The following is a 16,695-nucleotide window of genomic DNA, read 5'->3' as shown; positions in this document are numbered from 1 at the left end:
CAGGAAAAGAGACACAAATTACACTGTAAATAATTTTATTTTATTTTTTTGTGTAAATCAGCCTCATTACCTCCTTATGTGGTGAACTTTAAATATTATAGGTAAATGTAATTTCGCTTAAATTTCAAATAAAATACAGGGTGTATCTAAATCAGTGTTTCCTACAGAGCCCCGCAAGGGACATGGGAGAGAAAAAATTACGATGAACTTTAGCGAGATCTCGCAAAAGTTGAATTCCAACAATGGCGGCAGCTACTTAGTTGTAATATTACTCTTTCTGGGTCACAAAATAAACTTTTAACATATTTTGAGGCGTGAATGTAGTTGTGTAAACGTCAGATATCTGCTCGGTTTACAAGACATCACATATTTGCAAAAGTGCTCCAACGTTTTCGGAGATCTGACACCCACCATCTCGAAGCTAACGGGAGGTCGAGACCTGCTACGGCCGGGAGGAACACTGTTTTCCCGGCACATCGTGCCTCGACCTCCCGGTCGGCTTCGAGCTGGCGTAATAGCAATGGATAAATATTTGAAAAGAAAAAGCAGTCAATCTGATTGGTCCCAGATGAAAGCAAAAACGGTGTACTGGGGACAAACCGAGCCAATTCTGCTATACCTTCTGCATGGGGAAAAATGATCAATATGCTTTTTGTGACATTGTGCCGTGTGATTTTTCTCATGTTAAATATGTGCTGCGGCTCCAAAGTTGGGGAAACACTGGTCTAAATCATCTGATTGAAGTTTGAGGTGAATTTTAAAATACATTACTGAATGTAGTTTCACAAACACAACTTGCAGTTGTTGCGAGCATGTCTGGGGTCGAGTCTAGCAGCACGTGTTCTGATGGTACCGGTGAACAGCTCTGTAATTAAAGCACTGTGATTCTTCTTGATACACACTGAAATTTATTCTATTACAGGGGACTTGCAAGCCTTAGTCATGGGCCGTAATATAAAGTTACCAATTCATTTTAAGAAATTGCAGTTTCCAAAATTAAGTTTTTCAGATTCCATTGGTAGCTTGTCATTTTGTACTGCGGCTTTCATCAGTTTCATGTCTATTTGAGCCAAAAAGAGCTCCAGTTGTCACCCTGCATGTAAATATCAATGTGAAGAAGAAGAAGAAGGGACTTGTATAACCAGAATTCCAGTCAAAAAACCACACTGACCCAGGCTTAGTATGGACTTATTATGCTTTTCCTTATTTTCTGTCATATTGTGACAGTGGTGGACATTACACTTGGCCAGAGTTTCATATAATGAGGTGACTGTGTAATCCCTGTGGGCCAAAACTCAGGCTGCTGATCGTTTTTCTAGTCTTTCGATAAATGCGCTCCACTCAGACACAGAACCCCACCCACCTGCAGTTTACCTTCTATTTGCATGTGACAGCCAATCAGAATTAAGTTGGCTTTAAAAGAGAGGAGCTATAACAACTGGTTTCACATAGAGGATGAACTGATGGGCTGCAGGGTCCAGCATGCTTGCATAAGAACAATTTCAACTAGGAATCGTGCAAAGCTAGTCTAGTAGAGTCAAAGAATAAAAATGTGGAGCTGAAAATGAGCACAACGGGTCCACATAAATGTGTGTACATGAGTTAAATGGATATGTGTGTTGGTGGCACCAACTATACGCCACTGTCTCACACTATCCATTCATTTTGTTCACAGAAGGAGCGGGAGAAGAAGAAAGAGAAGGATGGTGACAAAGTAGAGAGACACAACAACTCAAAGGTAGAAACAGCGCTCATAAATCATGGATTACAGGTGTAATATGAAAAACGAGAGATGTGATTTAGGTTCATATGGTTCTGGAATGGATTCAGTTATTGAGTTGAGCCTACGATAAAACACAAGTAAGCTTAGGTTTTAACCATGACTGCACTGTACTGTCAGCCAACTTAATGGAGTGCTGTGGTATATTTGCGGTTTTGATTTTCAAGCTTCAGAAAAGCCAGAAAATCAGAACCACAGCAAGCAGCAGTTTTAGTAAAAAAAAACAATCTTTACAGCCTACTCGGCACTTAACAAACACTGTAAGTTGGCAACTAACCGGTGAACAGGAGTGGAGCATTCTGGGGTGTTTTTACATGGAACCATCTGGAAAGTTTTCCCTTGAAACTTTGTTGATTGGTGCAGGCACTTAAAAAACACGTTGAATGAACATCTGTCTGTCTCTTCAACAAATTAGATCAATGAACCACCACCACCAGAATCAGTTACAGTTATTGAAACTCGTCTTTCACTGATGAAGCACTCTCCAGTTTTTGAGAGACCTAAATATACGGCTCTAGTAACCCATAAATGATGCAGATTAATCTGACCAATTGGGAGTTGTCTTAAATCTGAGCTCAAGTAGCTCAAGAATCCAGCTACCTCGCTAGTTAACACCTGCAAGAAAACCTATAACCATATCTCCCAAAACGTTGGGGTAAAATGTATATAACAACATAATGCAATGGTTTACAAACCTGTAAACCTGTTTTTATTCACAGTAGGATATTGGAGCAAATCGAATGTTTAAAGCAAGAAAATGTACAATTTAAAGAGTTAATAAAGTCATTTTCAATTTGATGGCAGTAAAATAGAATAGAATGCCTTTATTGTCACTGTATATAGGGATGGGTATCGTTTAGGTTTTATCCGATACCGGTGCCAAATCGGTACTTTTGAAACGGTGCCGGTGCTCAAACCGGTGCTTAAAGAATGGAGAACACAAAATTGGTCCAAAAACCTCTCATGTTCAGCTGGTTTTTTGTAAAAAGATAACAATGTTAGCCTTTTCTGCAGCTATGGGGCATATATGGTATCACTCTTGGCTGGAAGCAGTGCTTAAACAATGGAAAAAACACAAACTTTGTCCTAAACCTCTCATGTTTAACTGTTTTCCACTTTTTCTTTGGTCATTTTAGCCTTTTTGGCCAGGGTGAAGGGAGTATCTGCCATCAAACAAGAAGACAGCCGCATGTAGCTATGATGATGTTTGCTAGTTCACCTTACGTGCATTAATGTAATAACGTGGTTAGCCTACTCAACGTAAATTACACACACGAACATTAAGCTACTCACGCAGAGAAGAGCGGCTGCTGCTGCATCATCATCCTCATCATTTCTGCTACACTGGCAGGGCTAGGGGCCAGGACTCTCCTCTTCGGGGTTTTTGGGGGATATTGCTAACTCCGGGTCAGATAACAGGCAACCCACGCACAGTAGATGCGCTCGGTGTGAGGTCTCGCAGCAAGCTATCATACGGCGCATTTCTGGGCTTTTAAAAAAAAAAAACGCTATGCGTCGCCAGGTGTTTCATCGGATTTGAGGTGTTACCTCCTTTGACAGTATCACAGTATCAGCTTAAAGCACTTGTTGCTGCTGAGTTTGCATCTTTTGCTGTGAAGTACAGCCAGACTTTTGACCGCTTCGCCTTGAACATTTTTAATCTGTAGCTCTGCTCTAACAGAACGTACGTACCTGGACCCGCCTACTATCCTGGGAAACGTAAAATGATTGGCTAGAAGTTTATCACAGCTCGGGAAAAACAAGCACCGAAATAAAGCACCGAAATGTGCGCTGCTTTTCGGTCTGGTTACTACCGTTTATGTCAGAACGGGTGCCATCATGGCACCGGACACCGGTACCCATCCCTAACTGTATAGATATGCAATGAGATACAGAGCATCTCCTACTCAGTGCAAACATGTGGGAAAAGAAAAGGGGGTGAGGTGCACAATTTCTGCAGCACTATTTTTCATATATATATGAACAGTATTCAGAAAAAATATAAAATGTAAAAAATAAATAGTGTTATGTATTTACAGTGTGGGTTATTGCACGTAAAATTAAGTATTGCACAGTGGATGGAACTGTGTTGACAGTCCATGTGTGAGTTCAAAACATCGCAAAACATCTCAGGAAGCTGTTTACCACTTTTGGCATCCCCTCTTATTTTACAACAGTCAAGACATTTGTGAACTGATCAGATCAGCTGCTGGACATTTAGCAGAGGAATGTTCCATTTTTGTCTGATATAGGGTTCTAGCTGCTCAATAGTCTGGGGTTTTGTTTGGTGAAAGGTCTGGACTGTGGGCCAGTTCAGCACCTGACCTCTTCTACTACAAGCCATGCTGTTAAATGCATCCTGAGAGAGTGCTCATAAAAAGTTGGATGGTCCTGCTCCTTTTGAATGAAGAATGTGGTCTCCGTATTTTCCAATTCAGTTTATATTTCAGTTTGACTGAGCACAGAACAGCTTTCCACTTCGCACAGAACAATCTTCCTCAAGCTTTTTTGTTGATTTTTTCACGCCTACTTCGTGTCAGCCTTTTTGAGACCTGTTGGATCCATTAAATTCAGTAAACTTAGTTTAAACATGATATATTTTCTGTCTTGCAGTTTGAATAAAATATGGGTTTATGTGATTTGCTGATCCTGTTTTTATATACATTTTACACAGCATCCCAACTTTTTCAGAGTTGGGTTTGAATGGAAAAAGGGCAGAAATGGAAAAATCTTTCTTTATTTCTCTTTTTCTTTAAAAAAAAAAATGTAAGCAACCAATGACAGTTTAAAACTCATAATTTTTAATATGGGTACAGAATTCATAGAAGTTTTTCTGCTGCTATCTTTATGATGGCATCAGCTTAGGGGAAAAAACCTGCTGCTCTTGGGATGAATTTTTTGCTGTGGGGTTAATCCACTGTGCTGCCCTACTCAGCACTTGGCAAGCAGAATCCAGGATCTTGGCTGGAGTCTTGCAGTGCTCTAGCATGTATCTGCTGTCGGTGAGTAGCTCAGTCTTATTATTTACTGCTACTGTACATACACTTTATTCTGGCTCTGTCACCAGAACCTTCCTAATCCAGTCTCTCAGACACAGCCTATCACCACCCAGCGTGGTTCACCTTTAGCTTCTACAGTGCTCGTATAGCTCACATGATCGTGGATAGTATAGTTGGATATATTTGGAACAACAAGATGTAAAAGAATTTGGCACACAGACCTGAGGCTCAAAGCTGTCAAACTACAGTTAATCGGGCTGAACTATAGCTAGTATAATTAGGAACTGGTCCAACTCAGGCTGGACATGAACCCCTAAAGACTTCTGTTGCATATGCAAATATAAAACTGCATTTTGATTAGAGCCTGCAGGGCTTTGTTTCTTGGCACATTCAAACTGGTTTAAGTAACCATGTGTAGTGTACAGTACTGTTTGCTGTTGTATGGTGTGCAGTGTTCGTCAGGCAGATCCAACCTCAGTAGGTCACATTTGTATTATTATTTTTCTTCTAATTTTTTAGGCAGTTTTTATATGTGTAAGTTATACTTAAACAAACAAAAAGGTAATTAATCTAGCTTAACAGTTGTAGCTTCTGTCAAAAAATAACTTTGAAATTGTGTGTGCGTGTGTGTGTAAACTTGATATTTTGTCAGGATTAGTGACTAAATCTTTATTTTATATACAGTCTTTGCAACAACAGAGTCAAACCACTGACAGCCTAAATGTAAAACATTGATTATTGCGTTTCAATGCAGTGTTCTTCTGGGAAACATTGATTCCTGGCATGTGCTGTCATTATGGTTGGCAATAGCAACCACAGACATTAGTGCCCACCCCCAAACATCTCACTACAGTCCATAAAAATGCTCTAGAACAGCTAAAGAAACATGACAAACATCCTAAGCCGGTAACTCAGCCTCCAAACTAAGCTACCCAAACCAATCAAGCATCTGTGCTGGAACAAGCCTGATCCAAGGAGGCCGTACCCCCAACCCTTAGGACAATCTGTTGTTTCAATCCTGGTGCCAGATACCAGAGCACGCCACCAGAGTTCCTGTGTGCCACAGCTGTTGCGGTGGAACTTGGAGGGCTAACATAACATGGTAGCTGTGGCTGAGTAGTATGTAAGCAAGAATTTTAAAAGCTGATGTGCTGAAGAGAAATACAGGGAACATTAGAAGAAAACAACCCATAAAAACCCTCAAAGTGAACCTACAGTAACCAGAAGGAGAACTCAGGCCAGTAGCAGTGATCATGTTTTATGTACAAGGCTGTAGCAGCACTGTGAAAGCCTGAGTTATGACAAGGTGAAGTGCAGCTTTTCTTTGCGTGTGCCCGTGCGACTTATTGAATCCACAATGTGTGACAGCAGTGAAAGCCTAGAGCCTGTGAAGCCCTCCACCTGAATCCTGAGCCCATCCTCTAGGGGAAACCCCTCAAACATTCATGTTGTTCACATATGCTTTAATATCGCTACGTCCATCGGTGTGGATTATTTCTTATTCACACACAGGGGCATATAGAGGGGAACTGTATCTGGAAGGACGATAATATCATCAGTGTGTGCAATGAATAATATATAAGTGGAACCTCAGCTGGAACAGGTTCCTAATATAATGGTGTAATATCTGTCCAGAAGAAGCCTTCTGTCATTCAGAGGAAGTAAAGAAAATGTGGCAAATGTAGCTTTTTAAAAATTGTCGATAGACTGTTAATGCACCAGAGTGCACCAGAAAAAAGATCCTCTCCCATCCCGAAAGACAACTTGCATAATGTTGCGTTTTTTAATATAAAATCTGGTAAGTTGCTGCTGTCAGTCGAGATAAGTGATTTTGACCACAAAGAATGACGCGAGTCTGACTAGAATGTAATTCCAGATCAGGCCGGCCTCGCGATGAGCTGCAAATAACTGATGTGTGGAGGTGAGGGTCAGCGAACGTGTGTGTGATGCAGGCATAATGCGAGTTGGCCTTTGCTGTTACCCACGTGTATGTGCGCTAGAGCTGTGCTATGCTTTCATGCATATCTATAGTGTGTGCACGCACTTATGTTTGCTTGAGAGAGCACGAGAGAGGAGCGAAAGGGGTGAGTGCGTGTGTTTCTGGGTCATGGTTAGTGAATTCAGAGTTTCCATGGCCTGTGAAGCAGTGAGGGAATAATATAGCTCTCAGCAGCGTGTGTGTGTGTGTGTGTGTGTGTGTGTGTGTGTGTGTGTGTGTGTGTGTGTGTGTGTGTGTGTGTGTGTGTGTGTGTGTGTGTGTGTGTGTGTGTGTGTGTGTGTGTGTGTGTGTGTTCATTCTGCAGAGAACAAAAATGTAGGCTATGGGGAACTGTACCAACTAAGACTGAGCCCTGTACTCTCTGGTGTTTTCCTCTGATACATTCGCATATTCAAGATGAATCTACTTTTTCTCTTTATTGTGTCCCATTTTATTTTCTATCAATATTTCTGCCCTGACATATTTACTCACTCATTGTATTTACATCCAAATAACTACTGCAAACTATTTCTTTTTCTATGAACATGACCACATGTGTGTGTAAGGCAACCCTGTGAAAACACAGTGAATATACTGAAATGTGATGTAACAGGTCACACTGAATTTGCTTGTTTGTGTTTTAGTCTTCCAGAGATTTCTCAATTCATAACACAACTGATGCAATCCTGCAATCTCTCCTCTTGATTGCAAGGCTGTAGAATTTTATTTTTGCCATTATGCACATGTCCCAAATAAAATCCAGTGACTGCTGCATTGTTCTTGGTAATGATGGTAAATGCTGTTGATATCCCCGGTTTGAACTGGATTCTTGGAGCTGAGCATTCATTGCGATGCCCTTCTGGCGGTCTTGGAGGCTGTTCTCAGACTGCAGCTTGCAGAGACGGAGGCTTGTCGACAGCTCATCTGGGCCTCCCAGGCCATAAAAGCAGGTCTGGATGAACTGCTCTGCCCTTCGTCTCCTGTCTTTGACGTTGACAAGAAATGTTTTCATCTCGAATACATTAATATCATGTTGGGAAACTACATCCACCTTAATAGAGGGTTTTCTCTATCCTGTCCGCTCTGACTAAATGCAGTTTATAGTTTCCACTCCAGTTAACCTCCATGTCTGCGGAAGAAAAATACCCAGGATGCCACTTCACACACAGAGGCTATGTGAACTTAATGCTGGGAAGCTGTAAGGAGAGAAAACACCAGAGAAGCACAGAGAATAAAACAAAACTAATGACACGGCTGTTATGGTCATATGCTTGTAGTTTGTACATACAGTACTGACTGGGTGGGGGCTTACAGTGTGTGTGTGTGTGTGTGTGTGTGTGTGTGTGTGTGTGTGTGTGTGTGTGAGAAAGCATTTGACTGAACTGAGTCCCATTAAATGGGAAGAAAAAAGCTAAATGAGTAAAACATGAATGAATAATTCTAATAAATAGGATCTCTGATGGACTGAAGGGAGTGTCCATTCAACGCCCGCATTAGTTTTTGGTTGGACTTCTGATGATATATACAATATTGTGGTGGATTTGCAGTTTGTACTGTAATTTAATCTTCTTTTAACCTTTCTTGTTGTGCCATTTTTCTCAGGTTATTCCTGTGTAAATGTATCCAAAGCTGGTCTAAGAGCGCAGCGTTGCTGTGAATGACGAAGAAAAGCAGTGTTTAAAATAGAGCTTGCATTCTATTTTAATGGCATCAAAAACAATCGGCATATGATTAAGCCCTATTGACGAAGATTAAATTGCCTCCAGGCTTTGTGTGTAGTAGCACTCTCTCCCCACTGCTTTCAGAGCTACTAGTAACTGTGCGGTGTGTGTGTGTACTTGTAAAATGTACACAACAGCATTTTAAGTCAGCTGGCCACAGAAGGTGTGCAGAGGGTTTTTGCAGAATTTGCACTATGATTTGTGTCTTATTAAGAATGTTGAAATAACTTTGCCCCCCCCCCCCCCCCCAAAAAAAAAAAATAAAAAAAATAAAAATCCCCCAAAAACATACAAACAAACAAAACATAACATAAAAACATGCATGTTAGTTTAAGTGGTTTTAACTGATTCCGCTAACTATAGTAATAACTGTAGTTTAGACACCAATTAGCTGATAAGTTGATGCTGAAGGAAACTAATCAGTAAAACTCAGTACTTTAGTCCATGCAGTGGCGTGCAGAGTGAATATTTCATGTTCACTCTGCAAATCATTTCATTTCTTACTTAGTAATAATTTTGAATTATTACTATTGTTATGTTCCCCTAAAATGGTCCAGAGGATGAGGGAAAGTAACAAAAGGTGTCCAGGTTGGAAAAAAGGAGACAGGGAGGCAAAATAGTTAGTTTTATTGTTTGTTTATTGTTTCTATTTTGAACTAAACTAAAAGAGTTGTACACGCTGCTATCACCTTTTAAAGAAGTCAAAAACAAAAGCTAGGTGTTGGTAAATAAACTGAAAAGTAAGCTAAAAAGAGAGAGAGCTAAAAAGAGTCACCCAAACACACTCCTCTCCACAGAGCAGGAGCAATCAACCACCATATGCACACAGCTCACTAGCTGCAACCCAACAAGGCTCTCTGGTAGTAGAGATCACCTTTCCCTGGCCTTAAGAATACTTAATTGCTGATGGGAGTCAGCTGTACAAAAAAGGTGGCACCTAAGGCAGGACACACCCACACAAGGTCAGATTCAAAGGAGGCCCTACTAGGGCCATAACAATTTTTATTATTTCTTATTTTAATTTTTTAACAAAGAATTATTAATTTGCCCTTTACATCTTTGGTGATGTAGCTATGATTTGGATTATGTAACCTGATGCTTCTTGAAATGCGCAGATTTTTTTGCACCACACCCAACAGGTGGCGTCAGCCCTCCTTTGGCATGTTTTCATTGCAATCTTCTTCTGTCCAGTATCTGTGATTTATTGCCCATCTTCATTGGCAGTGTATGAAATGCTCTGTTTTTGACAGTTTCCCAAATCAAAGTTGTCTTTATTAGAAAAAGAATAATAATAGTTTTAGATGAAAGTTCTATTTTTTAGCATTTGCTGTAATGGCACAGTAAACAGTGGACAGGAAGGCTGGGGGAAAACGTGCAGTGACTATACCGGGGCGGGGCAGACTCAGATCTAGGCCTCTTCTGTAAACTTACTGGGTCATCAGCTCAGCTCACTGAGCTGTTTATTGGTTTTTGGTTTTTTTAGACACTCTTCTGGTTAAATTTTTTGCTAATTTCTTAACTCAAATTTTCAGCTGTGCTAGCAGAACTGGCTGATTTGTTAAGACAATCAGTTGAAAATAATAATCAGATCACAGTTGATCATTAACTGGTAATGACATAAGTTCCAAGAAACGCGTGTGTGTGTTCTTCTTTTAAAAAAATATATTTTTTTGTAGTGCTACCTCCTGAGAGTGAGGTAGTAAATCACTTATCCTTGAGACCTAAAGAATGCTATAGAATCTGTGCTAAGAGCATCTTTCATAATTCATCTTATGGTCCATATACACTTTGCAGATATGAAATGGGCTCTAATAGGCTTAGGCTGCTTCCCATGATGCACTGAGTGTGTTTAAAAACCACTCTACATTTAATCATTAGTTCTTATTCATCTCTGGCACTCTTCCACAGTGTCTTTTGTCCTGTCTTCTTCCCATCACAGCAGATGGCTGCCCTTCTAAGGCCTGGTTCTGCTGGAAGTTTCTTCCTGTTAAAAGCAGTTTTTCCTTTCCGCTCTTGCCAGGTGCTTGCTCATAGGGGTTGTTGGGGTTTTGTCTTTGTTACCTTGTTTAAGAGTCTTTACCTTATAGTATGTTGTTGGGATTTGACACTATACAAATAAAATTGAGTTGAAATGAATGAACATGTTTACACAGATAAAAGTTCAAATTTCTTAAACGTGTGAGAATCTACTTTCATTGAGTTTAGAGCATTTAAACAAGTTTGGATTATAATGTGAACAATAAGTAAATATAAGTTCTGGTAGTCACAGAACTTAGCCAACATGGACTTAGATATCAAAACTCATCCGTTTGTGTGTGTGTGTGTGTGTGTGTGTGTGTGTGTGTGTGTGTGTATACTTGCAGAGATATGTGACGTTGTACATCTCCTTTTTGTCCTTTTCCTCTGTCTCAGCTGTACTTCAGCTGTCTCTGAAGCCCAGTGTCAGGGAGATAGTTGAACGCTGTGTGCGTGTGTGTGTGTGTGTGTGTGTGTGTGTGTGTGTGTGTGTGTGGACACAGAGCGAGAGACTTGTTAGTCCAAGTGTGTGTTGACACACTGAAAGCTGTTTAATCTTCAGTGTACCAGGAAACATGCTGACAGCCCCCCCCCCCCCCCCCCCCCCCCCCCAACATCCCCGTCTTCCACACTTTGGCTTCTCTTGCACTCTCCCATTCTCTCTCTCTCTTCTTCACTGAACGCTCTCACCCTTTAGCCCTTATGTCTCTCTTTAGCATCTTTGCGTACAGATGATATGCTGTACACATTTGTGGAGGACATTCATACATGTTGCAGGGTTGTTACACCATCATGATGACAAAAACTGTCAGACAGACACAGTGCCCGAGGACTTTGTGAGGTTTTTTTGCTACAGTTTGATCACATTTGGCCATGAGACAGACACACACACACACACACACACGTACTAATTACATATGATTATATAAATACTAAAAGGTAAAATACTTTTTTTTTTTTTTAAAGAAAATACTTACTTATACAGAATTTACCACTGCCTGATTGAGGTGGTAATGCACCAAGAAGCTGAAGAAAAAGAACATGATACTAACTAGGAGGTTAGTATCTAAACCGCTCGAGCATCCGTGGCAAAATGAGATTAGATTCTGCTTTACAAACAGAATAAATATGCAATGTCAAAAACTACAACAACTGTCAAGAAGATTTGTATGACACTCCTTCAAAAAAATGGAAATTGGGTCCAGTGCTTCAAGGCCTCAGTCACCCAGGCCTAGAAGGCAGTTGGCAACCTCCTTGCAATTTCCAGTGACTGGGGAAAAATGAGTATTTTCCAGTGGGTTGCTGGTGGTTGTTGGCTTTATTATAGATGACACTGGTCATCCAGAGAAGAAGAAGGAGACTTAAAGGTTAGACTCTTTTCTTAAGGATTTATCAACTTTTCCCTTTATACTGTAGTAACTCTCATTCAAAAGCAAGTGAAGAAAAATGAGATGCTGGTTTTAGATTTTGACCCTTTTGATGTCCCCAGTTGGATGTTGATATATATACATATTCTAACTGTATTCTTTATTCTGGAGAATAAAGCGTCATTTCAAAATATGAAAAATATCCCTTCTTGATTACAGAGAATGTGGGTGATTTATTTTGTTTCCTTAAACCTCTCACATTACCTTCTAATATTTCCTTCCCATTCCTCATATTTATTTACCAAAAATATCTGAGCTACTGAGACTTTCCTTATTGGTACATGCTAATGGGCTCTAATTAACTTTAGCAAAAAGTGAGTTCAAAGATGTGTATGGTGGAGACGGGTCAAATGTACATGCTATATCTGCATATTTTTCAGCCAGTCGTCTCTAACTAATTAAATTCTGCTGATGGGTTGCTTGCAGTTTGAGCGAGGTCTGGTTAATTGTCTGAACAATCAGCGACCTGCACACGGGCTATCAGAGACATTTCCAGCATATTTTAAGCTGGGCGGACTATTTTACATGCTGTGGATAAAAATGTATTAATGCTTCTGTGAAGGGAACTTAACTTTGCTGCAGAGGAATTAAACTTCATTGCATACTTTACTCTGGGCTTTCTTTACGAGCTATTACCAGAATGGTGTTGCTATGGTTTTTGAACAGGGTCATATATTTTAATAGCTGTAATTTTGCTACCATAGCTATCAAACCTGCAGTCCAGAGCTTTTCTGTCTCTCAGAAAGCGCGTAAGCAGTGAGTGTAATTAGGCAGTTCAGCACTTTTGATGTGTGCTTATCAAGAGGAAAAGCAACACCAATGAAGATCCAGGCTTTCCTCAGCATTGGTTGCTTTCTTAGTTTGTAATAAGGAAATTCTTCTCGGCAACTTATACTGTAGTCTACTCTGTCTCCATAGATAATGTAAAATATGGACTTCAAAAACCCACATGTTGAAGGTTCAACCATCGCCATCTTGGTTGCAAAAACATTATGTTACAAGAAGGGTGGGTCTTGTGATTGACAAGTCATTAGCCAAAGACGGAAGTTTCATACCACACATACTTCATTTTGAAAATAGGAAGACCAAGGTTTACAAAATAGATGCAGTATTTTTTCCAGTATTAACCAAAATGCGTGACTGAGCCCATAAACTCAGCCTGTTATACTGTCTTTGGTCTCCATCACTACAGTTATGCCCCTCTTAAGCTCTAGTAATTGCTTTGCTATTGTTAGAAGATTTAATGTAACTGAGTTTGACTGATAGACTTAATGTTTTCGACTTTGACTTGAATGTAACACACGTTAATTTAACTGCTTTCAAAAACTTCAGTCGAACAACATTCTAGAGTTTTATCTGAACCGCGGGTGCCTTTGGTTTTGTTCTTTAATACTGGATTTATTTTTCTACGAAGGTTTGAACTTTGAGGGTGTTTAAACAAAAGAGAAAAGTGTGAAAATGTTCATGACTGTCTGAGAAAAGTGTATAAAGTGTGTAGTGATGGGTTTTACAGCCTTAAAACATCTACAATAATTGTAAAAAAATAAAGTTGGCTACTTTGCGGATTTCACCTATCGTGGGTTATTTTTAGAACATAACTCCTGCGATAAGCGAGGGACCACTGTATGCCCAAAATGCTTACTTTAAGTAATTTGATTACATGTTAATTTTCCATGTAACTTTGCTACAGAAGTGCATTTTAAAATGTTAAATTTAATAGAATCTGGTCAAATGAAATTTACTTGATTGGGATCCAGTCAGATTATACCAGGCATGTTGTCCTTAACGATTAATCTTTTGAATAAATACATCTTTGATTTTATATATAACACCAGAATTTTACTAAAATTATTGCTACAGGTTTAGGAGTTTATCAAATGGCTTCAAAATCAAACACAAATGGACCCACAGTACATGGTAGGAATTTCATAGCATTTTTGTGTGAAATTCTTGGCGACCTTGTTGATATCGCCTTTCAGTCAGGATCAGTAGCATTTAAACGTAAACATTAAAACCTTTTTCCTTCTTTTCCCCTCCTTTTTTTAAAACAAAACAAAACATGAAGGCATCATATATCAGGTAAAGTTACAAAGTAGAGTGTAACATGGGTATAATTATCAATATGTTTGCCAGTTAGATTGCACATTACTCTGAAGAATATTTGCTGAAACATGTTGATTTTATAATTGATGCCATCTTCTTTACTACTTTAATCAAGCACACTAAAGTGTGGATTTCTCCCCTAGTGTGCCATAACACAGGTGTTCAGACAGATGTTTGCACCTTCACTGCACGTCACTCCAATGTGACTGTCTCATGCTGTCCCTTACCTCAGCAGCTCACTCCTGTAGCATTACATTAATGATAACAAAGCTCCTCTTACGCTCATGGTGTCGGCCATGTTGGATCTATCTTTCTAGACAGTAGTAGCTCACCAGTCGCACTGTAAGACAAACATGTGAGGTCACATGATGTTGAGGCACGGTATGACCTAAATGCCTAAATGTTTACATTTGGATGAGATCGTGTCTCACATGTGAAATCTAAATGTTTAAAAAAGGGCTTCTGTCTCAGGAGTTGCATATTCCATTTATGCACCTGCTGATTGATATTCACTGTCAGCATCCAGTGCAAATGCAGGAATACAGTAAATGCTTTACTCATTGTTCATGGAGGAGAGCTCCTGCATGTTATAGCTTTATTTTTATTTTCTATTCAACAGTCTAACATTTTCTTGTCCACTGAGCAGTAGGTCAAACGCTTTCTGGCCCTGTGTATGTTTTTGCCAAACTGCTGAAAAGATAAAAACTATTAATAGAAAAATAATAATAAAATTTGTGTATGAGGATGCACTTCAGCCAATTTTCCTATGTATAGCACCTTTTAAACCTTTAAACCTGAAATTTTCTTAAAGACTAAATCTTCAAAAATGCCACCAATAGTGGCCGAGCTTCAGACTTCTTTGGGAGTCATGTGACCAATAACCTACCAGAATTATATGATTTAAATAAAAAACAAACAAACATAAAATAAACTGCAACTTTGAGGTAATATTCATTAAAACCTTTTTCATGTTTAAAGGACTGTTAGTAATCATTAGTCATATATAAACTCAGTCCTCATTGTTTTTTCTCATGACCTTGTTCTGGTTTGTTGTTTTTGCTCATCAGCTAAGCGTCTTGAACACTATCTTGACCTTCCAAACCCACTCAAATTTTCTCCTCAGACTAAATTAATTCTTCTGTGTTTGCAGCTGAAGGGCAGGTGGCTGATGTATCTTTTAATTGACAGGAGGAATTCTGGGATATATTGAGCATTTTAAATGAAAAAATTAACTACACACGTTGACTTCTCTGCCCAGCCATTTTAAATTAAATGGTGATAACATAATCACCTGCTGCTTTTAGACAAGCGATGATCTGAATTCAGATTTCAGATTGAATGGCGGCATGTATTTTGGACAGTCTTGCAGATAACATGGAAGAAACCATAGTGTGTTAATGGAAATATAGACAGTCATGCATACATGCATTTTGTTTCACATACTAGAATTTTAAAGAGTCTTTTGTTAAAATATTGACTCTTTCTGTTTGTCTGAATTTATACGACCCATTTTTATACAGCTTGATTGGGGTTGTCAAAGTCTGTACTTTCTATCCTGCCTGTAGGCGCTAATTAAACTTCAGCACTGATTGGAAGCTGGTCTCAGCATGTTATCCACTTGTCGTCACACAGATCAAAGGTTGAAGAAACACAGTAAAAATATGATTCTTGGCTGATGAGAATTAGAATAATGTATAGGTGGTGATAAGGGCAAAAGATGGTCTGAAGACTGGTTTCATGTTTTTTTCATGGTTCAATGGTTTATCAGTGGACTGTCACATTACTGATGTCTTTGAAACTAGGATTAGTTGATTGTTTCAGCTAATCACAGTCAAATAACTGACATTGTGTTCTGCAAAACCTCTCAGGGGGGCGGTTCGGACATTTATCTGTCTAATTGTAATTGAATGCAAACTATTAGTCACCTTTCACTTTACGCTTATGTACTCTTCTTTTTTTTTTTTAATTAATAAAGTCCTGCTTATATAGTAGACTCATCCAGTTGGTGTTGCTTTCTAAAAAAGCAACCTTGGTTGGTAATATAAAATATGGTAAAATCAACCTACTTCATTTACAATGATACAGGGAGAAACGTTAGTGTCTGCTACCACTATGATGTTGAGATGAGCCAAGTGGTTTCAGCTGGGATGATACCTTAAAGCAGTGTTTCCCAACCAAAGTGCCGCAGGACATAGGTGTGCCATGAGAAATGATCAGGTGTGCCGTGGAAGATTATCTGGTTTCACCTGATTGGTACTCTAAGCCAGTGTTTCCCAACCATATTTCACATTAGGTAGTTGTACTGCCCTCTATTGGAAGAGAATGTAATTGTTCTGCCTGTTACTCATGCAGATCGCTTACAGTACTAGTCAGGTGGAACCAGATAATCTTCCACGGCACACCTGATCATTTCTCATGGCACACCTATGTCCCGCGGTACAGTAGTTGGAAAACACTGCTCTAAGCGATGAGGGTGAGTAACGGGCAGAACAATTACAATTAAAGGTTGGGAAACACTGGCTTAAAGAATAACATTTAGGTTAATTTCAGAATTTTTGTTTACAGATTATTAAAAGCTCATCTGTTTGCTTTGGATGTGTCTATTTTCTGTGCCCTTTTCCTACATGTAACTGTGCTGCGTATATATCAGCCTAAAAATATCTTTGTAGCT

General features: G+C 39.4%; 1 protein-coding gene across 5 annotated transcripts in view; it reads left to right on the top strand.

Moving 5' to 3' along the window:
• LOC113034599 (stromal membrane-associated protein 1-like) overlaps nucleotides 1-16,695 on the top strand; it is a 148,396-nt gene that overhangs the window by 52,036 nt on the left and 79,665 nt on the right. For 2 of the 5 annotated variants that reach the window (XM_026189299.2, XM_026189296.2), the window contains one exon: nucleotides 1,676-1,738. The exons of 2 other annotated variants lie outside the window; for them this stretch is intronic. In XM_026189299.2, the coding sequence (XP_026045084.1) occupies nucleotides 1,676-1,738 (63 nt within the window). The remainder of the gene's footprint in view (nucleotides 1-1,675; nucleotides 1,739-16,695) is intronic. One more of the 5 variants, XM_026189300.2, reaches the window with a different exon arrangement.

This window comes from Astatotilapia calliptera, chromosome 13, assembly GCF_964374335.1.
Source record: "Astatotilapia calliptera chromosome 13, fAstCal68.1, whole genome shotgun sequence".
Classification (NCBI taxonomy): domain Eukaryota; kingdom Metazoa; phylum Chordata; class Actinopteri; order Cichliformes; family Cichlidae; genus Astatotilapia; species Astatotilapia calliptera.
Note: the sequence above shows the minus strand (reverse complement) of the source record. Positions and strands in the feature narration are given on the sequence as shown.